General features: G+C 48.9%; 1 protein-coding gene across 1 annotated transcript in view; it reads left to right on the forward strand.

Moving 5' to 3' along the window:
- LOC138480457 (uncharacterized) overlaps window positions 1-21,506 on the forward strand; it is a 286,047-nt gene that overhangs the window by 263,368 nt on the left and 1,173 nt on the right. Inside the window, exon 8 of the mRNA XM_069612241.1 lies at window positions 20,241-21,120. Within this exon, the coding sequence (XP_069468342.1) occupies window positions 20,241-21,120 (880 nt within the window). The remainder of the gene's footprint in view (window positions 1-20,240; window positions 21,121-21,506) is intronic.

The following is a 21,506-nucleotide window of genomic DNA, read 5'->3' on the forward strand; positions in this document are numbered from 1 at the left end:
CATTGCTTAGAAGTCCTTTGTATGCTTTATGAAGAGTGCGTGGATCCTCAGAACACCACTTAGGAGAAACCTACAGAATCTTCCTTATAAATTACAATGTGGAATATTAAAATGTTCCAAACCTACAAACACTGTCACAGACACTGACCCAGTTGATACCGTCCCACCAGAGAATATTCCACTGGGTTAAGGAGTGAGCATAGTCTGACACACCCTCTCTGAACTTTCAATGCTACTCGTCGCCTCCTGACCTTCAACAATGTTTAAGACTCACATAACCAGAAGATCCAGTTATCCTCCCTTTTTCTTTTCCATCAAGTCCTTAAATCAGCCCGGCAGGAATACAGGAATGAATCGAACTTCCGTGCAGAGATGCCACCACTGCGAGTATGCGTTATACACACAGTTCTTCACAGTGATCTCCATGACAGTCCCAGAAGTTGAAATCCAAAATGGGAATAATCAAAGAATTACCAGAAATTGAAAAGCCGTTGGCCGGGGGATGATAGGCAGAACAGAGCTTGTGTTTAATGCCAAGCAAGGATGCAACTTCAGAAAAAAACTCATTTGCAAAGTGTGGTCCAATATCTGATCGTAACACTTCGTATACTCCCCATTGGGGAACATTTCACATAGAAGGAACTTAGCAGCTGACTTGGCGTCTGCATGGGTGCATGGTCCTGCTTCTATCCAGTGTGAAAAGGGGCATGTAACCAGAATCATGTATTGGTATCCATTTCAACTATGGAGCCTATCGACATATTCTATATGCAAATGCCAAAATGGGTCTGTTGAACATATTAACCCTTCCTTAGTGAATAAAATTGTCATATTTGATTTACTCATCAAATCTTTTCCTAATAAGTTGACTAGTGTTTTTCAGGAATACAGCAATGGTGCAGCCATTGTGCTTTCTCCCACTGTTAAAGGTAACTCTCCTGTGAAATTAACCTTTGTCATAGCCCCAGAGAATCCCTGTGCATCAATTGTTATTCCTAACAGTGGAAATCCTCCCTCCCTGACACAAGATCTTGTTGCTCTAGGGGCATCTAAAAAAGCAAAATGTCCTACCCCCTATTGTCATTCCCACTCAAGTTTCCTCTTATTGGTTGGGATTTACTCATAGTACTGGACCCATCAAGCTTCTCAGTGGGCTGTCCTATTGAGGGTAAATGCTCATCCTGTTCCGGTAAAGGGGTTCCATCCCACCACTTTCACACTCCCTGATGTAGGCACTGGAGTTTGTGTCAATATGTTCCTGTCCCACTGTCCAGGCTGCTGTGTTTGCATTTTCAATGGATTTAGTGATTGTTGTTGTACTTTTTGCTGCTGTAGCGGTTCCATGTGTTAATATCCCTGCAAAAATATCACCATACAAAAATATTGCCATATTTATGCAGCGATATTAAGGCATGGAACCTCAGTAGACTCTCTACTTTCTCATTCATTTTTGGAAACCAGACTTTTGTCCTGAGCTGTCTTTTTGTGGATACTACCCTGCGGTGTCCAGCGTCTGATTTTGCAAGCTGGATGGAATCACAAGCCTGTTTTCTTTGAGGATCAGTCCCTCTGGGGACATGGACAAGGTGTGTTGTACCAGTTTGAAGGTGCGCACTTGTGCTTCATCCTGGACAACCCCTGCATTATTTTTAAAGGAGTGGGGGACACCCCCGCAACCCCAACTATCAAAAACCCCCAAAATGATCCCCCCAAAAAATATCGCCTATGGTCGTTCCCGACGACCATATATATGGCAGTATTTTTGGTGGGGATAATATGTAGTGATACCGCTGTAGTTGGGTCGGCTGCACGCTATGTTGTGGGAATGGGTGATGTTGCATGCATTGAAATGTGCCCAGCTCCTGTTGTGACTGTGTGTACTGTGGCAGGGGGATACAGGACCCCCTCTTGGGCCATATTGTTGCCATCTTTCACTCATTGCCCCTCTGCTCCTACACGATTGTGCATAATGCCATGTCTTCCCACACATCCAACATTGTCCCCGAAAACCTCTAAAACCTCTAAATCATGGTCCCATTCCATGGAAGCCTCCTCCGTATCCTCCTCCAAACCTGTACCTTCTTCCTCTGGGTACATACCCACTCCCCCAGGGAAGAAATTACTTTCTCCTCTCAAATATCTGCTTGCCCACTGCTGGTGATATTATGGCTAATAGTGTTCCTGTTTGTTATCATTCCTCCCTCTACTGTTATCTTTGATAGTTTCTTGTGCACTGATTTAGCTTCCTCTCTCTGCTTGTCCTCTGCTTGGTTCCTTTCCTTTTCTTGTTTCATTCAGCAATTATGAACAATATTCAACTGAATTTTGGGCCATTTTTTCATCTCGGTCCCTACAACTTTCTTTAGCTGTTTCTGCATCTCTTTGGGAAGACCTTGGCGTAAAATATGATAAAACACAGGTATATTATTGTGCCAACATTCACTTGTTTCCAAACGCTGCTTCTCTTATATTTCTTGTATATGCCATTGGATCCTAATGTATCCTCATCTTACGTGTCATAATCACACTCATGTCTGTTGTATCTGGGAATTGCACCCTCAATGCCCTCCAAGCATTTGCTCTACAATTGTTAAAAGGCGAACCATCAGGTGCAGTATTTTGTGGCATCACATCAGGCTGCCCTGCTCTTTTCCATACATAATCTGATTGTTCTCCCAATATCGAAGCAAATAAACTCTTCACGTCGACTACTGCCAATGTCATCCCTGCCGTTCTATTCTCCCACTCACAAATCCACTTTCCTGCCCCTGTTCTCTAGGATGTTAAATCAGCAATTCATTTTTCCTTATCTGTTTGTGGCCACAATATATACTGAGCCAGTTCGCTCCCCTTTTGGAGCAAGGGTAATTGCATTATCCCTGCCTTGCTTATGGGCGCAATCGCACCCTTCTTTTATTTTAACCCTATCGCCATATGGCCTGTTCGACGGCCTGGCAAGTTAATTAATCTGGTTACACATGGAGTTTTTCTTCATGGGTTTATTGGCAGAAACTCTGGGAGTGATGGGCTCCCCCTCTGACCTAACTCGTTATCCCACAAATCTATTAGTGGATATTCTGGTACTACTGGAAGGCTCAATAAACCCAAGATCCAACATCTTGTTGACCTCAGCCTTGGTGTAGGATCTCACCTTATCCAACATTATGTAACCCCTACCTTTGGTAGGTATACTATCCCCAGTGTCTATCTCATGTTTGCACCAAGGTGGCAAAACTGGAGTTAGTGAGAACAAGGAGGAGAACTGCCTCAGCAACATTATTACTTCCCCTTGTTGGTCACAAGTCAGGTGATGGGCCACTTGGACACCCTCAATGGATCCACCTGAAGGGCCATTCTGGAATAAGTCAGGGAGAGGTTCTGATTCCTCCTCTTCCATATCTGATGCCAGTGCAGCTATGTCAACCCTAGGGATGAACGCCTTCAGCCTATTTATGTGAAACAATTTTGGGGCCTGTCTGGGCCATCTAAGGTCCACCAAATAGTTGACCTTAGCCTTCTGCTCCACAACTGTACAAGGCCTGACCATTTATCCTGTATGGCACAAGGCCTTATTGGGTTCATGTTCAGGACGTCTTGACCTGGGGTAAAGTGAACAAGTAAAGCGTTCTGGTCATACCAATGTTTGACCAATGCCTGACCAGCCTTCAACTTGTCACTGGCTTGACCCATCAGGAGGACCATCCTCTTTCTTAACCCCATCACATAGTCTACTACATTGGTAGTTACATGAGGAGTGGGGAGCACCCACCGTTCCTTGACTATAACCAAGGGTCCCCTTACAGGGTGACCAAATAGAAGCTCGAAGGGGTGAAGCCAACACCCTCCTGAGGTGCCTCTCTGTAGGCAAACAGTAAGCATGGTAATAGAAGATCCCATTTTCCTCTTTGGGGCTCTTCCAGAGCCCCAATCATGCTCTTAGGTGTTCTGTTAAACCGCTCAACTAGACCTCTGGGTTGTGGCTGGTGTGCAGATGAAAATTTATAGGTGACTCCAAATTCCTTCCACATGGCCTGCATATACTGTGACATAAATTTGCTGCCCCTATCAGGCACAATTTCTTTAAGGAAGCCAACCTTAGTAAAATTGCCAAGTAAAGCTCTTGCAACTGACTTGGCAGTCGCCGTCTTCAATGGGAAGGCCCCAGGATACCTGGTGGCATGGTCGACCAGCACCAGGATAAACCTATTGCCTGAGGATGTTTGGGGTCAAAGGGACTAACAGTTTCAATCCCTACCCTCTCAAATGGTACACCCACCGCATGGAGTGGTACCAATGGAGCTTGGATTGTTGTGCCACTCTTCCCAGATAACTGGCATGTGGCTCAACTCCTGCAGTGACTTTCTACTTGCACCCCCATCTTGGGCCAGTAGAACTGCATGGATAACCTTTGCTCGGTTCTCTTGATGCAATGGCGACCAGCAAGGGGGACTTCATGCACCAACTGCAAGAGGAAGGGTCTTACAGCAAGGGAACCACCAACCTCCTATGGTCTCCTTCTGTAGATTCTATGAGCTCACTGTAGAGGAGCCCACCTTCCCAATAAAGCCTGTGCTTCCCAGGAGGTTCACCCTCAAGCTGGGAGCAGGCCTGTCTCCTTAGGCCTTCCAAAGATGGGCACTCACATTGGCCCTTACTGAACTCAACTCTGTCAAGACCATCTTCCCCCAGCAAACTCTGTAGCTCAGGATGATCATGGAGATTGAGAATTTCAGGCAACACCTCTTCCACATCAGGTTCAGGTGTTTGACCAACTACCTCCACCTCAGTGGTAGGTGAGTTAGGGGGAATATCTTTTTCCTGCTTCTTTCTTTTCTGACTCTTTTAGCTTGGGTTTCCCCTTTGGTTTTGGGATTGCATTGGACTTGTCCAGTGCAGCCCTTGTTTGTGACCTTGTGCATGGTCTCTCTGCTGTGTCACCCCCAATCCCTAAGGCTCCGAGATCATTCCCAAGCAGTACACTTCCTGGGACTTGCCTCTGAATGCTCACTATAGTAAGATTTACCTGCATAACTGGTAACTTGAGAGGGGGGCCATCAGCTAACTTAGTGGGCAACAGAGGAGCTCTGGCAAGTTCCTCTGGGTCTACCATGGTAGAATCCACTACTGTTCTGCTGCACCCAATACCCCTAGGAGCAGGAGTATCTACTCCATTGATCAGCACACTGTCTTTGAACTAGAGCTTGGTGTTATCAGGAAAGCTAGCGTAAGCGTCTGAGACTTTAGGCTCCCAGGAATCCAGGGAAACTAGGACTACCTCAGATTCTATCCCACTGGGAAGGAGTCTGAGGAGAAGGATGCCCCTGTGATCTCTCCCTCCTCATAGGAAGGGAAGGCCAGATTCACAGTGTGGACCCCCAAGGTTTTGACCTTACATCTGGAGTCCTCCTTCACATGGTGATTTGCTCCACAAGCCACACAAGATCCACTGGGTCTTGGAACATAGGGAGGCTTATTGTAACCAGGGTTCTATTTGGAAAGATAACTTCCACTACCCTGAACATTCTCTTGACACTTAACCTTAAAATTATTTTTGTGGCTCTTTTGGGAGGAAGTTTTATCAGATCCCCCATCCTCTTTATCTTTGGGCTTTTTCCCCTCCTCTTGTTTACCAGGGGGAGTCTTGTCCTTATGGGACACCCTTTGTGACAACCTCAAATCTGCTGCTATGGCTAGTTTCTTAGGATCTAACTTCTTTGAATCTGCTATGTGCTGTTTAAGCTCAGGGGAACAAGATGCAACAATATGTTCAAGCATGACAAGACATATCATACCCTCGAAGGTGGAGGCCTTAAATCCTTCAACCCAGCCAGTCAAGTTCTTTAAGGAATCAGTAACATAAGATACCCAAGTACTACCTTCTTTCTTTTTGTATTCTCTAAACCTCGTCAAGCATTTGGCAGGAGTCTTCCCACATTTTAAGATGAGCGTTTGCTTCAGTTTTGCAAAGTCTACTCTTTCAGCTTGTGGCATCTCCATAATAGCACTGCAGCCAGAATGGGGTAGTCTGCTGAGCAACCATGCAATCCTATCAGCATTTACAACCTCTTGAACTTCACATGAATACTCAAATGCATTCAGCCAGTCCATAATGTCATTCTTCTCATCATACACACTGAGCAGATCTTTAGGAAATCTTGGATGAGAGGACGACCCAGACCCATGTCTAGATCCCTTGGATCCATTGGAAACTTGAAGCTTGGCCAGTTCCAACTGGTGATCCCTGTACCTTTGTTTTTCGGCTTGCTCTATCTTTAGCTTAGCCTTGTGGAAATCAAGCTCCTTCTGCTTAAACAGCAGCTCTTGTTTCTTGAATTCCAACCTGGCATCAGCATCAGCGCTGGCAGAGGAAACTTGGGACATTACATCATCTCTTTCTTCCTGGGTACCAACGAGGAGTGCATCGACAGATCTGTCATATCTGTCAGTGAGACAAGCCCCACCACCTTATGCTGCTTCATCTGTGGTGATGGCATCAAGCTGTAACTCTTGCCAATCCATGATCCTCAGGATCATTTCACCCTGTGTGCCTTGAGCAGACAAACCTCTCTCAGCTCACATCATTCTCCATGTTTCAGACTTTGAAGCATTTAAGGTTATATCGGTAATTGTTTCCATTATTCTAGATGGGGCTATGGCCTTTACCGATACTTACTACTAAGGTCACTATGTGTCCTGGGTAGAGGAAATCCGAAAGGCCTTCACTAGTGTGCAACACTGGGTACCTTCAGTCCTATGCCACCGCTGTACACCAATTTGTTAAGATGGATTTCTGAACTCTGACCTGGTGGGCAGAGGTTCAGAAGTACAGCCTAGTTTCTTGGAACAGGGTAACCTTCTGGACAAGCCAGACCAATCAAGGAAGCATTGGCAGCGGTCGAGACTAGGTCTGAGCAGGGGTGTGGGTGACTGAAAACCCACAGTAAGCACACACAGTAAAGGACACTACAAATCACTCCCAGCCGGGTGTAGATATATTAAAAATACAAATACATTTATTCAAGGCCTTTGAGTTTCAACACACAGCAAATATCAACAGTAATACCTTTAAACCAATACAACCCTACTAAAATACATATATACAATGCCAAGGGGCCTAAAGGGTTAATGCACAAAATGGGTCCACAACCTAAAAGGAAAGGGAGCAAGCAGTGCAAATAGTCTTTAGGCAATTCTGCAGTAATCAAACCCCAACTGAAAGGCAGTCCAGTCCCTACGAAGATTGGAGCCTGGTGCTCAAATGTACTTTCAAATGCTGGTGCATGCAATAGTTCAGAAGGGCAAAAACGGGGTCTCTTGTAGGGTCTGTAGCAGCTCAGGAAGGTGGGTGAGGTGATGCAGAATAAGTTCCCACTATTTGTGGAGGGTCTCCCCAAGAGGGCAGAACAGGTTCCAAGTGTTGAGAATGGGACGGTAGCTTGGGCTACCTGTGGAAAGGTGAGTGGCCGTCGGGGACACTCATGCCGAAAAATGGATGGATACACTAGAGGCCACCAGTAAGGGTTGCAAGTACTCACCGACCCCCGGAGTACTCCGGACCAAACTTCGGAAGTCGAGTCCACTTCGGCTGCAGGTTCAAATGCAGCAATTGAGCAGCTCTGAGGCTTTCATCTGCGAAGTTACAGTGATGATTCCCTGGCGGGACAGTGGCGTTTTTTCCACTCCTGGTGGATGGATCAGGCCAGTTTCACTGTAGCAGGCTTCAGGGCACAGAGGGGCACCACAGCAAGACACCAGCAAAGTTTAATATGATATGCCTTGAAACGTGATGATTCTAAGATACAAATGCAATCATTTTTAATAATTACTTTGACCTGAAACTGCTAAGGCCCAAAAAACTCATACTTCCAGTTATCCAATGAGTACTCTCTGTGGCATTTTGTAAACAAGACTATGCACAAGTCTAATTATGACATCATCTAGAAAGTAATATCTCTATAACTACAATGATGTTGTGTTTTAACTGTCATTTTGTCTACTGTTGTTAGGATTCTAATGAATCGCTTTATTTTTATTTTTTGTATATGTTACTCTTGGTTGGCAATGTTTTTATGATCTGGACTTGATATATTTTAAATGCATCGATTGACAATTTGAATGGTATGATTACCATAAATCATCTTTCTTAAACACTGTATAAATAAGCAAACATTGTATGTAAAGAAAGAAACTGTCTAACTATGAGAATGTAACATAAAAATTGAAAAAGTTGATATATCAACTAAAACATTTTTTCAATAATTCTTTTTTTTAATAATAAATGCCTCTGGGCCATGAGTCCCTGAAGCCAGTCACTTTGCTTTCCAGCATCACTGCACCGGCTCCCTTTCCGCACATCCATATGTTAGCCCATAACTCTGTTCCCGGTGTCCTCTCCATGGCAAAAACTAGTGTGGAACGCTGCCCCGCGATACTGCCGACTCTCTCCTCACTCCCTGTTCTACTGCGAACATCCATTTTGCTGCGTTACTGCCTCTGCTCTGCAACCAGAACTAAAAACCAGTGCCCATCTGCAACGTCACTGCGTGAGAACACATTGTTCCCTTTGTGCCCGTTGCTTCAGAGCGCACTGCCCTCAGGGTTCTCCTACGTCATCAGTACAGGACAGATCTCTGCTGAGGCCTCCAGCCTCCACCGATGCAGAACCTCATCAGGCACCTCACCAATCCCCTTGGCGTCAATGTTCCTGCAGGGTCGCTGCTTCGACCGCACGGAGGTCCTGGTGCTCAACAGCTCCTGTACTTCTCCCCGCTCCTTCACAAGTCTCGGTAAGCCCTTCACCCACTAGCTGGGTGCGCGCACACTTGCCCTCTAATGCTGCCAACCACAGCGTTGGCACTACAGGCCTCAACCTTCTCAGCAGACAGGTAATGCTAAAGAAAGCTCCACAGTCCTCAGTCCTCATGAACATTCAGTCATCTCTCTTGAGAGCGAAAAGCACCTGGGGCAGTCCCATTTATGCTCTTTGCCCCACAGTTCCTGATCTGCCTCCCATCTGCCCTTAGCAGACCTTGCGGGCCCTCTGGATACTGGTACTTAAACAGTTCCTCGCCACCCCCATTGCAGTATGTCTCTGTGTCTGCCACTCAGACTGGTAGGCCCCTGGCCCTGCCGCTGCCTCCTTACATCAATGGCTGGCCCTCACTGCAGTCCGCAGCGCTCCCACCTTGAGAGAGGATCTTCTGTTGTTTGGGGGGCGGTAGATATCCCTCTCATGGTGCTGTCCCCCCAGCACAGCCAGCTCCTCGTCGCCAATGTTAATTTGGGGTCCTGGCTGTCACGTTGACGTCTCCGTGACGATGGGGGCGGGGGGAGGGAAGAAAGGGAAGTGACGCATGGGGGGGCGGGATCGGGGAGTTCTAGAAAGAAGGAGAAATAAAGAGGACGTTTGTTGAAAGCTCCGTGTCTGCCTTTCATTCCTGCGACACCGCAGGCCTGCTGCGCGCCGGGGTCGCTACACTGGTGACGAAGGATGGGATCGGTGGCCCGGCAGCACACAACGAAGCTGCGGTAGCCCGCCCACGGACCCCCATGAGCGACAGCGCGTGCAGCACGAAGTGGCCCAAAGAACGCTGGAATACTAAGCGGCTCGGGCCGCGGCGGTGAAAACACGTGGGGAGCGACGGGTAAGCCCACTGGACACGTGCTTTCCCGACCACAGCTACGGGTGCCGGCAGCACGAGCGCACGTGCGCTGAGCACACAGCTGTGGCCTACATCGCCTCTGTGCCTCGGAAGCGCTCACATCCCCCGGCAAGGGACACGGCGAGGGAGGCACTCATTGCACGTGCCCTGCAGGGCCAGGATCACAGTCCAGCAGCCCAGCCAAAGGGCCCACCAAGACCCCAACAGCAGAGGGCACTAGAACCCCGGGGAGGGGTAGGACCAACGGATGGTGCTCGTGCCAAATTGGCGGCCATCCCTCACGGACCAGTGAAGAGACTAACCCTAGGAGGAGGCGGAGACCCGTAAGGAAATACTATCAGCACCCAATACCCTCAGCGCCATGTCAGACCAAGATGGTGGGCAAGGAGGACAACCGCAGGCAAATGCACAGCCGGTTCCGGGTGTGCCAGCGACGGACCACATACCCTTCCAGCTGCCGGACACGCTAGCCGCCCAGATGCCGGGGGCATTTGATGTGACGGACACCAGCAACATGGGTCCGAGATGGACCAAATGGATCAGAGACTTTGACCTATACATGGGAGCCACAGGACCTATTGCCAATGCAAGACAGGTATGCCTACTCAATTTAGCTGTAGGATCTGCCACCCGAGACATAATTGATGAAATGCCCCAAGACTCGATTGACTCAATCCAAGACTTTAAAGATGCGCTTGCTGCGTACTTCGCACCACATACGAATGTGGACTACGAAAGGCATCTATTCCATAGCACCAAGCAGGCCAAAGGGGAAACCATGGACGCATATGTGATGCGCTTGCGCACCAAATTGAAACATTGTGATTTTGCGAACTATTCGAACACAGAGGCATTAAGATCACAAATTATCTCCGGATGCGAATCCCAGGCCTTCCGCCGGAAGCTGCTACAAAAATCGCGCACGCTGGAGTAAATCCTAGCGCTGGCCAGAGTCGAGAGAGCCATAGACTCCCAGGTAGAGAGCTTTGGAAGCACAAATGCGGGGGAAAGCCTGAACAAACTACAGCTAGAGAAAAGGTCAGAGGAACTCTTCTGCTATAAATGTGGATTTGAATACCCACATGAAGGAACCTGCCCTGCGATAGGACAATGATGCACATCCTGCGGTGAAGAGGGACACTTCAAAGCAGTATGCAGGCTGTTCCGTGACCGGGGGAGAGACCGACCCAGGGACAGCACGGCTCGCCCGAGAAGCCGATACGGGGGAACATCCAGCAACAACCCAACCCCCACCACGTCAGTCACCCCGAATCAGCCCATAGGTGATCAGCGAGAGCGCGACTCGGGAGAAGATCGGCAGAGGAGGAAGGACAGAAGGAGGTTCGTAATGCGCGCAAAACCAGAGCGCAGGTCCCGACGCCATGTACGAAACCTGGTGGAACAATCCCCCACGGACTCCGATCCTAGCTCATCCGGAAGCGACCACAAGAAGAAGGCCTACGTGTATGCTCTGGGCAACCCCACAGCGACAGCACACAGCCCTACATTAATAATCAAGCTGCAAGAAAGGCCGACAGAATTTCTTAGTGACACAGGAGCCACGGTCAACGTGGTGAGTGAAAAAGTCTACACTGACCTACTACAAAAACCGAAGCTGATCCCGGCGACGGTGGACATATATGCATATGGAGCCAAAACACCACTCAAGTGTCTGGGACAATTCAGTGGGTTGTGCCGCTACAAAGGGCATGAAATGAGGATACCCATTCATGTTCTGGCCACGGAAACGGACAGTGGTTGTGTCCTCAGCTTCAAAGCAGCTGCCGACATGGGACTGACACACATCTTATACAACATAATGGTCCACAAATACATAGATCCAGTGGCCAGGATAAACAATCTATATCCCAAGATCTTCAGAGGCATCGGAAAACTTCGGAACAGACAAATAAAACTCCACGTGGACAACTCAATCTGGCCAGTAGCACAGCCATACCGCGGGATCCCGGTAAACATCCAAAAGAAGGTTGAAGATGAGCTTCAGAAACTGTTAGAACAAAACATCATCGAGAAGGCCACCGGCCCCACCACGTGGGTGTCCCCGATTGTCCCGGTCCCCAAAAAGGGCTCTGAGGCAATTAGACTTTGTGTTGACATGCGATGCCCGAATCAGGCCATCAGAAGAGAGAGGCACCCTGCACCACGCATAGCTGACATGATACACCTATTAAACGGAGCCAAAGTTTTCTCAAAGCTTGACTTGCAAAAAGGCTACCACCAGCTAGTTCTTCATCCTGAAAGCAGAAACATTACGACCTTCGTTACACACCTTGGTCTTTTTTCGGTACAAAAGATTAAGCTTTGGGGTATCCTCGGCAGCGGAGACATTCCAGGCTGAAGTGCAAAACATCATAAAGCACATTCCAAACTGCCTCAACTACTCGGACGACATACTAGTGTTCGGGACCGATGTCAACAAGCACGATGAAACCCTAATGAGTGTATGTAAGGCCCTTCATGATGCCAACCTTACCCTGAACAGAGACAAGTGCGAATTTCGGAAATCGGCACTGAAGTTTTTCAGCCATGTCTTCTCTGAATCTGGCATGACACCGGACCCGGACAAAGTGGCTGCGCTGAATGACACTGCTGCCCCATCCAATGTGTCGGAACTCCGGTCTTTTCTAGGCCTGGCCAGCTACTGTAACCGATACATACGGGACTTCGCGTCAGTCAGCGAACCGTTACGGCAATTGACCCATCAAGATGCAAAATTTGAATGGACCAGTGACTGCCAGAGATCGTTCGAAGTGATCAGAGAGCGAGTTGCGAAGGCAGAGAACATGGCATATTATGACCCCAACAGGAAGATGGAACTCACCGTGGACGCCAGTCCGGTTGGCCTCGGAGCTATCCTGGCGCAACTCGATCCGAAAGATCCATCACAGAGCATACTCGCAAGCAGAAAAGGAAGGGCTTGCGGTGGTATGGGCATGCAAGCACTTCCACCTGTTTCTGTATGGCAAACCATTCCAGGTCATTACGGACCATCAGGCCCTCTTATTTCTGTACGGCAACCCTCAGGCCAAAATGCCCCCGCGCATTGCAAGATGGGGCCTGAGACTGAAAGACTACGCGTTTGAGATCATTCACAGGCCAGGAAAGGGCGAAAATCCGGCTGACTTCCTGTCCAGGAGGCCTCGAGAGCAGAGCGCCCCGGAACCATCCGTAGCCGACAGATACTTAAGGTACCTGAACCATCAGTCCGCGCCAGAAGGAATAAACATGGAGGCGCTCGCCACGGAAACAGAGAAAGATGCAGCATGCAGCATCATTCGTGAGGGACTGGAGTCGGGGCTGTGGCGAAGGGCAAAGGAGAGGGGGGGGCTGCAGGGGGCACAGTGCGAGAGGAAGTGGAGAGGCTACTGCAGGTAAAGGAGGAACTCGCAGTGTCGGATCATCACCTGCTCGTCAAGGACTGCAAGCTTGTCATTCCCCAATCCATGAGAGCCAAAGTCATAGAACTAGCCCACGAGACGCACCGAGGGATGGTATCAACGAAACGCATGCTGCGCCAAAAGGTGTGGTTCCCTCACATGGACAACATGGTTGAAGCCGCGCTGAAGGTGTGCCCCACGTGCTGTGTGATCACACCAAACCGCCATCCTGAGCCACTACTCATGTCGGAACTCCCACAGAGGATATGGGAAGCAGTGGCGGCCGATTTCTTCGGGCCCATCGAAGGGGGGAAATATGTCCTGGCTGTCATGGACGAGTACTCACGATACCCCGATGTGAGACTAGTATCGTCAACGGCTGCTCACCATGTCATCCCCGCACTAGATCAGATATTCTCAGCCTATGGAGTGCCGAAGGTGTTGAAGACAGATAATGGGGCTCCATTCTGCGGACATCAATTCGCACAATTTGCTGACTATCTGGGATTCCATCACAGGAAGGTCACCCCTTTGTGGCCTCAGGCCAATGGAATGATCGAACGATTTATGGCCAACCTAAAGAAAGCCCTACAGATAGCGAGGCTAACTGGCCAGCCTTATGAACAAGTCCTGAACCAACTGATGAGAGATTATAGAGGGACTCCTCATAGCACCACAGGGAAGACCCCAGCAGAACTGATGTTCGGTCGGAATACACAAACACGCATCCCCCAGACCAATGAAATCTCTCCGCCACCGATGCTGGATCAAGCAGTACGAGAACAAGATGGAGCAGCAAAAGCTTGGATGAAAGAATATGCCGACACTCGCCGGAAGGTGCAGCCCTCACACCTCGAGGTAGGCGACGTCGTGGCAGTACTCCAACCTTCGACACACAAGCATACCTCGGCATTTCGCGATGAGCCGCTATTAGTCACTCAGAAGAAGGGCTCTATAGTGACGGCTCAAGGGGTCGAGGGATCAATCACACGGAACTCCTCCCACTTCAAAGAGCTTCCACCGACTGGGGCTCGGCGCCTGAGTGGCAGAGTTCAAGCCCCTCTCATATATGAATCTGACGATCCGTATCAGGCTGACCAGTGGGACTCGACTGAGTCAGAACCTGAAGAAGGGGATGCTGCGGAAGAGAGTGGGCCATCACCAGGGCGAAAGCAAGCACGACCACAAAGGGCTCGGAACAGACCTCGGAGATGGATAGAGGAAATGGACTATAAGCCCACCAGGCCGTCGCCTGTTGCGAAGAACCTGGTAACTGTTTAAAAAGGGGGGAGATGTCACGTTGACGTCTCCGTGACGATGGGGGCGGGCGGAGGGAAGAAAGGGAAGTGACGCATAGGGGGCGGGATCGGGGAGTTCTAGAAAGAAGGAGAAATAAAGAGGACGTTTGTTGAAAGCTCCGTGTCTGCCTTTCATTCCTGCGACACCGCAGGCCTGCTGCGAGCCGGGGTCGCTACACTGGTCAAGCACGACACTGACACTAGTGTAGGAACAGGAAACATCTTTACTGAGTTCCAGCTCATGATATAGGGTACAGGAATACATTTAGGCCACACCAGGTAAGTTACAGGGACAGAACATCCACCAGCATTCTCTCGCAGTCACCCCATCTTCTCAACTGACATCCACAGGAGCATTCAGATCATAACATTCCCACACATAGCATTCCATGTCAGTCACACACAGCATTCCATGCATACAAAGAATGGTGCATGGTAAGACAAGCCACAACAAGGTGACTTCCCCTAAGGGGACAAGGACCCCGACTAAGGTTCACGATGAGCACAGACACCATTTTGTAATGGCTGACTTGGCCTCTGACCCTAACTGTGCCCAATCACCTGCAAAGACTGGGAGAGATGAGTGGACCAGCCCCCTGCAGAAGCCTCCCTAGGATGACCAATCACAGGAGGTCCTCAGCATGTGCCACAGAGATTAACCACAGCAAAGAAACCAGAAAGGGTGTGGCAGGGGAGAACGCAGGGGCCCAGAGACGTACCAGGAGAGTGCAGCAAGACACCGCTGATGGCTGGCCGCAGCAGCCCGAAGAGGCAGTGCAGATGAGGAAGTGGAGCCTTGGAAGAACACCAGAGTGGGGAGCGAAAGAGAACACCTCAGAGTGGGGAGTGAGAAGGGGGAAAGCCCCCGAGTGGGGAGTGAGGAAGAGAAGTGAACCAGAGTGGGGAGACACAGAGAAGACCACATAGTGGTGAGTGAGGAGGAAAGCCCCAGAGTGGGGAAGAGAAAGTGAACACCCCCGAGTGGAGAGTGAGGAAGAGAAGCGCACCAGAGTGAGGAGACACTGAGAAGACCCCAGAAGAAACTGAGAGAACCCCTGAGTGGGGAGTGAACAAGAACGACGGACCCCAAGGAGAGAAAGATACAAAAAGAGAGAAAGAGACCCGGTCTAGGACCTCTGCACTTCCTGCTCACCAAAAACAGACTCATTTTCTGAACTTTAACTATTACCCCAGGCCTTTACTAAAGGACACACGGTTGTGGGTCAGAAGCCTTGGGCCAGCATTCCCAGTCCCTTCCGGTTCCCTCACTCTTGCTTTTGGTGGTTATTATATTATGTTGAAAGATAGGTAAAGTGGGTAGGTTAGAGTAGGATTTTAGATGGAGGACTTGTGTATTTTGTTTTGGCATCCTGAGGAGCACCCCTGGGACTTTCCTTCATGAGAGTAGAGCTTATGCTTACTTAAATAACCCCGAAGCAATGTCTAGTAGACCGAGTCCTGTTCTTGATCTGCCACAGTATGCTTGCTCTGCCTTGTTCTTGAGCTGCCACAGTATGCTTGCTCTGCCCTGTTCTTGATCTGCCACAGTATGCTTGCTCTGCCCTGTTCTCGATCTGCCACAGTATGCTTTCTCTGCCCTGTTCTTGATCTGCCACAGTATGCTTTCTCTGCCCTGTTCTTGATCTTCCACAGTATGCTTGCTCTGCCATGTTCTCGATCTGCCACAGTATGCTTTCTCTGCCCTGTTCTCGATCTGCCACAGTATGCTTGCTCTGCCCTGTTCTTGATCTGCCACAGTATGCTTTCTCTGCCCTGTTCTTCATCTGCCACAGTATGCTTTCTCTGCCCTGTTCTTGATCTGCCACAGTATGCTTTCTCTGCCCTGTTATTGATCTGCCACAGTATGCTTTCTCTGCCCTGTTCTTGATCTGCCACAGTATGCTTGCTCTGCCCTGTTCTTGATCTGCCACAGTATGCTTTCTCTGCCCTGTTCTTGGTCTGCCACAGTATGCTTTCTCTGCCCTGTTCTTCATCTGCCACAGTATGCTTGCTCTGCCCTGTTCTTGATCTGCCACAGTATGCTTTCTCTGCCCTGTTCTTGATCTGCCACAGTATGCTTTCTCTGCCCTGTTCTTGATCTGCCACAGTATGCTTGCTCTGCCCTGTTCTTGATCTGCCACAGTATGCTTGCTCTGCCCTGTTCTTCATCTTCCACAGTATGCTTGCTCTGCCCTGTTCTTGATCTGCCACAGTATGCTTTCTCTGCCCTGTTCTTGATCTGCCACAGTATGCTTGCTCTGCCCTGTTCTTGATCTGCCACAGTATGCTTTCTCTGCCCTGTTCTTGATCTGCCACAGTATGCTTTCTCTGCCCTGTTCTTGATCTGCCACAGTATGCTTTCTCTGCCCTGTTCTTGATCTGCCACAGTATGCTTGCTCTGCCCTGTTCTTGATCTGCCACAGTATGCTTTCTCTGCACAACTAGAAATGTAAATGGTTTTCAGAGAGAATGTTATATGTTCCCCCTTTTGTAAGATGTATCGTTCTTCTGTCTAAGGCCTCCATTCCATGCACACTATTCCTGCACCCAATGAAATTTAAACTGCAAAATCTCTTCTTTCTCTATAAGAAAGAACTGTCCAAAGTGTTGGCTCCTTTGTTACTAATTTCACTCTGATCACCATTTGATGAAGACGTCTATGAGACTTTGAAAGCCAAAACATTGGACTCTCTCTGCATAATGTTCAAGTTAGTCCAATAAAACTATCAAAACATGCATTTTGTTGGATTTATAAAACTGGACTGACACGGGTTCAAACCTTTCTTTGCACTTCCCATTTGTACTGTCTGTTATGAGGACAGAGCCCCTTTAAGGAAATGGACTCGGGACTATGGGAGGGAGCGGGAGGCGGGAGGAAAGGGAGCGACAAGGGAAGTGGGACAGGCAGAAGTGAGGGAAAGGAATAAAGTAAAGATTGTACGAATAAGGGCAAGGATTGTACGAATAAGAGAAGGAAAGCCAAGGAAAAGACAGACCGCACAGATCCCCTCCTAGCGACAAGGGGCAGAGGACCAGTGATAACCACAATGAGGGACCACGGTGAGACGACGCCAGAGGCCCCCCTCTTCCACGAGTTATACCTGAAGGAACCGGAACAAAACGAAGAGGAGGCGACTGCGACGGAGTGAGCAGGAGTAGAAGAGGCATGCGAAACACCACAATGAGAAAATGCGGGCGAGACCCGCGAATCACTCGGTAGGCCTCATCAGACCATAAGGAGACCCCAACGCTGATTGAGCAAATGTAGCCCGGGAAGTCTCATGTTAAGGTGTGGGGGGGTGTTAGGAGGGAATGAGGACAGAGCCCCTTTAAGGAAATGGACTCAGGACTGTGGGAGGGAGCGGGAGGCGGGAGGAAAGGGAGGGACAGAGGAAGTGGGACAGGCAGAAGTGAGGGAGAGGAATAAAGTAAAGGTTGTAGAATAAGGGCTCCTGTGTGGTCTGTAATAAGTATGCAATGAGGCCCAACACTGTCCCAGAAAGTAATCTGCTGCCATCTATCTGGGCCTCTCTGAATGCCTGAGTTGTTGACTTTTTAACTCTGAGACCGCAATTCTAAACCAATCATGACTACTTAGTTACATTGTGAGGTGGTGGGCAAATTATATCCTGTCCCTGTTTGTTGTGTCCCAATGAAGAGGTGCCTCCTTAACTAAAGGACCACCTTAAGGGTTCCCAATCATCAGGGGCATGGGGAGAGAGTAAGGAAGTAGGCGGGGCAAGACAAAGGGTAGCGGTTTGGAGAGGAGAGAATAAAGAGAGGTTCCATAGAGAATTTTCTCTGTCCTTTTCTTTGAACTGTGCAATCCGAGTGCGTGTGATTGTGTGGGAAAGGTGTTCCCAGAGGACAAAACAACTGGTGACAAGTTGTGTCAGCTCCTTTATTTGCCAAAATGTGTAAGCACTGAGACACTGGCTAATCTCTTATAGTAAGAGCTATGACATCACAGGATATTCATATCCTCAAGACAATGTTAGCCCACTCCAGCTACAGTCTCTGTCTCATGACCCCAAGCACTGGGGAGCTCTGAACTGGATAGCATATAGGGAAGGAGGTCCCTCTCTCCTATCCACCTCGTGCTTCTATCTCTGCCAAGTGTCTCATTACTTCAAGCACTGGGGAGCTCTGAACAGGATAGCAGATAGTGAAGGAGGTCCAGGTGCACGCCCTCTCTCCTCTCCATCTCATTGTTTCTATCTCTGCCTGTGTCTCATTAGTTCAAGCACTGGGGAGCTCTGAACTAGATAGCAGATAGTGAAGGAGGTCCAGGTAAACGCCCTCTCTCCTATCCACCTCGTGTTTCTATCTCTGCCATGTGTCTCATTACCTCAAGCACTGGGGAGCTCTGAACTGGATAGCAGATAGTGAAGGAGGTCCAGGTGCACGCCCTCTCTCCTCTCCAAATCATGTTTCTATCTCTTCGACTTGTCTCATGACCTCAAGCAATGGGGAGCTCTGAACTGGATAGCAGATAGTGAGGGAGGTCCAGGTAAACGCTGTCTCTCCTCTCAACCTCATGTTTCTATCTCTGCCATGTGTCTCATTACTTCAAGCATTGGAGAGCTCTGAACTGGATAGCAGATAATGAGGTGCAGGTGCTTCTATCTCTGCCATGTCCCTCATGACCTCAAGCAATGAGGAGCTCAGAACTGGAAGCAGATAGTGAAGGGAGTCCAGGTGCATGCCCTCTCTCCTCTCCTCCTCATGTTTCTATCTCTGCCATGTGTCTCATTACTTAAAGCACTGGGGAGCTCTGAACTGGATAGCAGATAATGAGGTGCAGGTGCTTTTATCTCTGCCATGTCCCTCATGACCTCAAGCAATGAGGAGCTCAGAACTGGAAGCAGATAGTGAAGGAAGTCCAGGTGCATGCCCTCTCTCCTCTCCACCTCATGTTTCTATCTCTGCCATGTGTCTCATTACTTAAAGCACTGGGGAGCTCTGAACCTGATAGCAGATAATGATTTCCAGGTGCTTCTATCTCTTCCACGTGTCTCATGACCTCAAGCACTGAGGAGTTCTGAACTGGATAGCAGATAGTGAAGGAGGTCCAGGTGCACGCTGCCTCTCCTCTCCACCTTGTGCTTCTATCTCTGCCATGTGTCTCATGGCCTCAAGCAATGGGAAGCTCTGAACTGGATACAAGATAGTGGAGGAGGTCCAGGTGCACACCCTCTCTCCTCTCCAAATCATGTTTCTATCTCTGCCATGTTTCCTCTTGACCTCAAGCAATGGGGAGCTCTGAACTGGTAAAGCAGATAGTGAAGGAGGTCCAGGTGCACTCCCTCTCTCCTCTCCCAATCATGTTTCTATCTCTTCCACGTGTCTCATGACCTCAAGCAATGAGGAGCTCTGAACTGGAACCAGATAGTGAAGGAGGTCCAGGTGCACGTCGTCTCTCCTCTCCACCTTGTGCTTCTATCTCTGCCATGTTTCTCATGACCTCAAGCACTGTGTAGCGCTGACCTGGATAGCAGATAGTGAAGGAGGTGCAGGTACACGCCCTCTCTCCTCTCCACCTTGTGCTTCTATCTCTGCCATGTGTCTCATGACCTCATTATCTGCTATCCAGTTCAGAGCTCCCCAGTGCTTTAAGTAATGAGACACATGGCAGAGATAGAAACATGAGGAGGAGAGGAGAGAGGGCATGCACCTGGACTCCCTTCACTATCTGCTTCCAGTTCTGAGGAGCTCTGAACTGGATAGCAGACAGTGAAGGAGATGCCGGTGCACACCGTCTCTCCTCTCGACCTCATGTTTCTTTCTCACTTCAAACATAGGTCAATATATGGGGTGGCTTCTCTGTATTAGGAGTATGACCAGCCAGTGTTTTAATGCTTCTCTCATTTTTTCCTTTTAAGGCTTCCTGAAGTACCCTCCTGGCGGACAGAACTGGAGACTCTCAAGAGTTGTTTGGCTGAAAAACGAAGAGCAATGGTTGTGTACATTAAAAAACTCCATGAAATTGCTGATGATGTAGACAAGTTCCACAGAGGAGCAGCTATTGCAACCGTCACAGGGGCATCAGTGAGCGCGGCAGGGGGCGTCCTCTCCATTGTTGGGCTCATCTTAGCCCCTTTTACTTTAGGGACATCACTGATAGTCTCTGCTGTTGGGGCTGGAGTTGCCATTGCTGGTGGGGCCACAAAAATTACAGCGGGCGTTGCAGAGGTAAAGAGTAATTCAACCGATAAAAAAAATGTGCAGAGAGTCCTGACGTCCTGTTCTGAGGATCTTGAAGTAGTGTTTAAGAGTCTAGAGGACTTTGGCCATTATATCAATACCGTAGAAAATAGAGAGGTTCAGAAGGAACTATCTCGCACATTTGAGGACATTCAACTGGACTTCTTCAATAGTGACCTCATGGGGTCAAGCAACAGTATGGGCTGCATAAAAGACTTTGTGAAATCTCTAATATTTCTTATTACGAGTGTGTTGGATGACATCATCCGGGCTGCTGCTGCAGGAGCTGCAAGGGCGGGGGCACAAGCCGCAGGAGGGGTGGCAGCAAGGGCTGCTGGGATCGTAGGAGCTGTCTTTCTGCCCTTAGATGCGTACGATATCGCAAAAAATTCCATTCACATCCACAAAGGGGCTAAATCAGAGCTGGCAGCAAAGATTCGTGAAATAGCTGACAGGCTCGAGAACCTTATCACCATGTCACATCAAGACAACATGCTTCCTGGCATAGAGAACGAAAAGAGTACTGGATATGGGGCAATTGAAGGACATGTGGTAGGATGAGAGACATCACACTAAACAAGCCTCCACCACATGAAATGCCATCCCCTAGCTGCACGGGGCATATCACAGGCTGACCTAGCGCCCTCCCTCCCTCTCTCTGCACTCTCTTCCTCACCTGCAACCTCTGTCTTACCCTGTCTTACTCTGCCACTGTGGGCAAGAGGCCTGTTATGATGGTGGAATGCTTTTCTGGTTGGCGACAGTAAAAAAACGATCATAGGGATCCTGCTATTTTTGGAAGGTGTCCTGAAACTCCCAAATAATGAGCAACTGAATGAACTCCTTCATAAGAAAAAGAGATCACTAAGTGTGTGCCGGAAGTTGTTAGCTTTGATTTTCCTTATTACATGGATGTTGAATTTGGAATCTTGGGTCTGATTTTA

The sequence above is a fragment of the Ambystoma mexicanum genome, chromosome 5p (genome assembly GCF_040938575.1).
Source record: "Ambystoma mexicanum isolate Mex_15411 chromosome 5p, UKY_AmexF1_1, whole genome shotgun sequence".
Lineage (NCBI taxonomy): Eukaryota > Metazoa > Chordata > Amphibia > Caudata > Ambystomatidae > Ambystoma > Ambystoma mexicanum.